We start from the raw sequence: 3,237 nt of genomic DNA, 5'->3' as shown, positions 1-3,237 counted from the left end.
AGCACGAACTGGCCTTCGATTTGCGCGAACCAAAGCGCCGGGTCGTCTGGACAGAAGGGTGGCACACGTACTCCGACCTTCGCGAGTGCTGGGAAATCATCCTTGGCGGATGACGCTGCTGCTGCTGCTTCGTCTGACCTGCCCGATCTAGACATCCTCGAACTGGTACACGTCAACGCGTTTTAATGTTCAAACAAGGGGTCACCAGATGTGGGTGCCCTACCGGGTGCAGTGAATTAAACAATCCAGTCCGATATGACACTCAACATAAAGTTTATTTTTGCACGAGTACACAGCAAGAAGAAGGTTCACAAAAGTCACTAGACGGCACAATAGATAAAAGCGTAGCGTTAGAATAGAAAATAGAACTAACTAGAAGGCACAGGTTCAGGAAAATGATAGATAGCGTGAAGTTAAAAAGCATACAAAAATATCAGCTAACTACGTAGCGTAAAGCGCGGGAATCTTTACATAAAAAGCAAGCGGGCATTCGCCGTGGTCTTTGAGATACGACTGGCGCGTCAGCTGTGTCGCTTGCGGTGCGGTGGGGCGCGCGCGCGCCTCGCATCGATTCATGACCATATAAGGTATTGTAGGCATAGGAGCGATGCGCGCCCGCTGAGTCACAAGTTGTACAGCGCGCCACAAAGGTTCGGAAATACTTCCACTTCACGCCTGCATCCCGGAAGGGGTATGCAGACTTGTATAATTTAGCGACATCTTAACATCAGGTTTGCCTCCCTGAAGGGGTAGACAGACGTGAATACCTTGAAACAAAGCAATGTTTATAATACAACGATCTCACCCGGGTTTACTTGATTTTATGATTTTATATTAACTTAAGATTTGTTTTTAATTTGATTAATAAATAGTTTGTATTAAAAAATGATTTAAGTAATTTATATGTTCCCACAGCCGCCATCTTGGATTTTAATTTTATATAGTACATTGTATTCTACTGGTTGAGCACTTTCATTTGATACCCATATTGATAGGATTGATAAAACCTACGTTATCCGCCATTTTGTAGCGGCCGCCATCTTGGATTAAATTTTTTTTTAGTATATTGTATTCTGCTTGTTGAGCCCTTTCATTTGATACCTATATTGATGGGATTGATAAAACCTACGTTATCCGCCATTTTGTAGCAGCCGCCATCTTGGATTTTTTTTTTTTAGTATATTGTATTCTGCTTGTTGAGCCCTTTCATTTGATACCCATATTGATGGGATTGATAAAACCTACGTTATCCGCCATTTTGTAGCGGCCGCCATCTTGGATTTATAATGATAATGAATAAACATAATTGTATTGTCACCAAAATCCAAAGTGTATACAAAATTTCAGATTAATCGGTTGACAGGAAGAGGGTGAAATTTGAATTACTAAATTTGACCCAAGAATAAAACAAACGGGGTGAGCTAAATAAAACCGTTTAAAAATGAATTTGCACTTGTTAGGATGCTTGTTTAAACAAAGTTGACACAGCTTATTCGTTGTTACAAATTGTACACGGTCAGATAGCGAGGCCAGTTTGAACCTTTCACACATATGTAGTTTGTGGTACCTTGCATTACAGAACCTGCAGTTACTAGGTGGTGTTCGTTTTGTGTTTGTGATGGCTACCAGGCTCGCTCCGCGGCTGCTGTTCACTGCACCACTCCCATGACCTTGGCCGCTGTTTGCCACAGTCTCAAGTGCTGCTGCTCGTTGTTCTAAAAATTTAAGAAAGGATTTTAAATCAGGCAATTCTTCTTTTAACTCCAGATGAAAGCATCTCAGGCTGTATGGGTCAATTTTGCGTTGCAAAATGCATATTATTATCAAATCCCAATGGTTAGTAGGCACGTCCATGTTTTGTAAAGCTCCCATATGTTGTCTTGTTTTAGAAACAATTTCCCTTAATGCAGAAGCCGTACACCTTGTCATAACTTGCATGTCTAGCAGTGAGTTAATGTGAGTGTTGATGATTTTATTTTTGTTGTCAAATCTGTCTTCTAAAAGTTGCAGTGCAACTGTATAATTTTCAGCTTTGAGGCTAAGATGCATAATCAAACCCGCAGCTTCACCTTCCAAGAAGGACTTTAAATAATATAGTTTGTCGCATGGCGACAGTTTTGCATTTGAATCAATAATGCTTTTAAAAAGGCTTATAAAGTTTTGGTAATTACATACCTCTCCGCTAAATTTATTTATGTTGATGGGTGGTAATCGGTGCATTCCAGTAATTCCATCCTCGCATGCAGCGCCGGAGACCATGCTCATGCATTTACCTGAAGCTTGAGGTAGTAAGGCCTCTTCAAATATAGCCAGCGTTGACAAGTACAGCTCTTCGTACTTGGCGATGTCCTCTGCGCTACTCTGGTCTAAAACTGAAATGTTCAGATTAGTGTCACAGTACTCCTGAAATACCTGGATAAGCCTCTTTTTTCTAACTTCGCACTCACTGGGTTTCAATTTTTCCAGTGCCATCCCATCTTGGCAGAGATTAAAAAGCCTCGTAATTGTTGCTTTAGCAACGCCTCGGGCGGCGATTAATTTGTTTAACTCCATAGTTGTGAGTTAAATTAAAAATATTTATATAAAACAACACTGTAAAACAGCTTTAAATTGAAATACAAAAATATGCGTTGTGAACGAATTTCACGCTATCAGTGATGATAACAAGAATGACAAGATGGCGTCAACTGGGCGTTGGCTGCTTCCGCGTTCGTCCCCCAGTCCCCCTCTAACATCTGCGGGGTGCGACGCGCACACGCGGAGCTGCGCGGTGAGCGCGGTCGTCGATGTCAATATTGTGTCTATGGTGCACCACGATGCGTTCAGGCGCGTTCACACTCTCGGCGACAACTCGAAGTTCGAGAATTTAATTTTTATTTTAATTGTTTTCAATCCGCACTTTTTAGTCTTCAACACGAAGACGAAATTAAATATTACACGAAGATTAAATTGACACTTATAGCAGCATCCTTTGCATGAAAAATTGGTTTGTACACAAAGTTCACGACAAAGTTCTCCGTTCGTGCGATTATAGCATCGCACCACAACCATGAAAAATGGAAGATAAACAAATAAATTGTTTTGAATTATTAATTAAATGCACTTTTATGAACTTTAAAGTCACTTAACAGCAACGTTCATTGCACTAATTGGCAAACGCAACTTAACAGTTCACGCTTGTTTTCTCACGTAGAGATTTAAAATTTAAAATATCACTTAACAGCGACGACGTGACAG

General features: G+C 40.8%; 1 protein-coding gene across 2 annotated transcripts; it reads right to left on the bottom strand.

Annotated features, from left to right (window-relative positions):
* Nucleotides 1–1,451: 1,451 nt before the first annotated feature.
* LOC126381113 (uncharacterized) lies at nt 1,452–2,687 on the bottom strand. 2 transcript variants are annotated; one of them, XM_050030652.1, is made up of 3 exons: nt 2,448–2,687; nt 2,176–2,372; nt 1,452–1,715 (listed from the first exon to the last, which is right to left on the bottom strand). In XM_050030652.1, the coding sequence occupies exons 1-3, from the start codon at nt 2,551–2,553 to the stop codon at nt 1,650–1,652; spliced, it is 369 nt and encodes a 122-aa protein (XP_049886609.1). In that variant the 5' UTR covers nt 2,554–2,687; the 3' UTR covers nt 1,452–1,649. The 2 variants fall into 2 exon arrangements, with proteins under 2 accessions (XP_049886609.1, XP_049886608.1); XM_050030651.1 differs by having other exon boundaries at nt 2,176–2,687.
* Between the last annotated feature and the right edge of the window lie 550 nt (nt 2,688–3,237).

This window comes from Pectinophora gossypiella, unplaced genomic scaffold, assembly GCF_024362695.1.
Source record: "Pectinophora gossypiella unplaced genomic scaffold, ilPecGoss1.1 Pgos_36, whole genome shotgun sequence".
Lineage (NCBI taxonomy): Eukaryota > Metazoa > Arthropoda > Insecta > Lepidoptera > Gelechiidae > Pectinophora > Pectinophora gossypiella.
Note: the sequence above shows the minus strand (reverse complement) of the source record. Positions and strands in the feature narration are given on the sequence as shown.

Excerpts from the sequence above, each read along its gene's own strand:
- LOC126381113 (XM_050030651.1), bottom strand. The coding sequence starts at position 2,553 with ATGGAGTTAAACAAATTAATCGCCGCCCGAGGCGTTGCTAAAGCAACA. Across the intron at positions 1,716-2,175 it reads TAAATAAATTTAGCGGAGAG|AACAACGAGCAGCAGCACTT; the intron begins GTATGTAATTAC and ends TTAAATTTTTAG.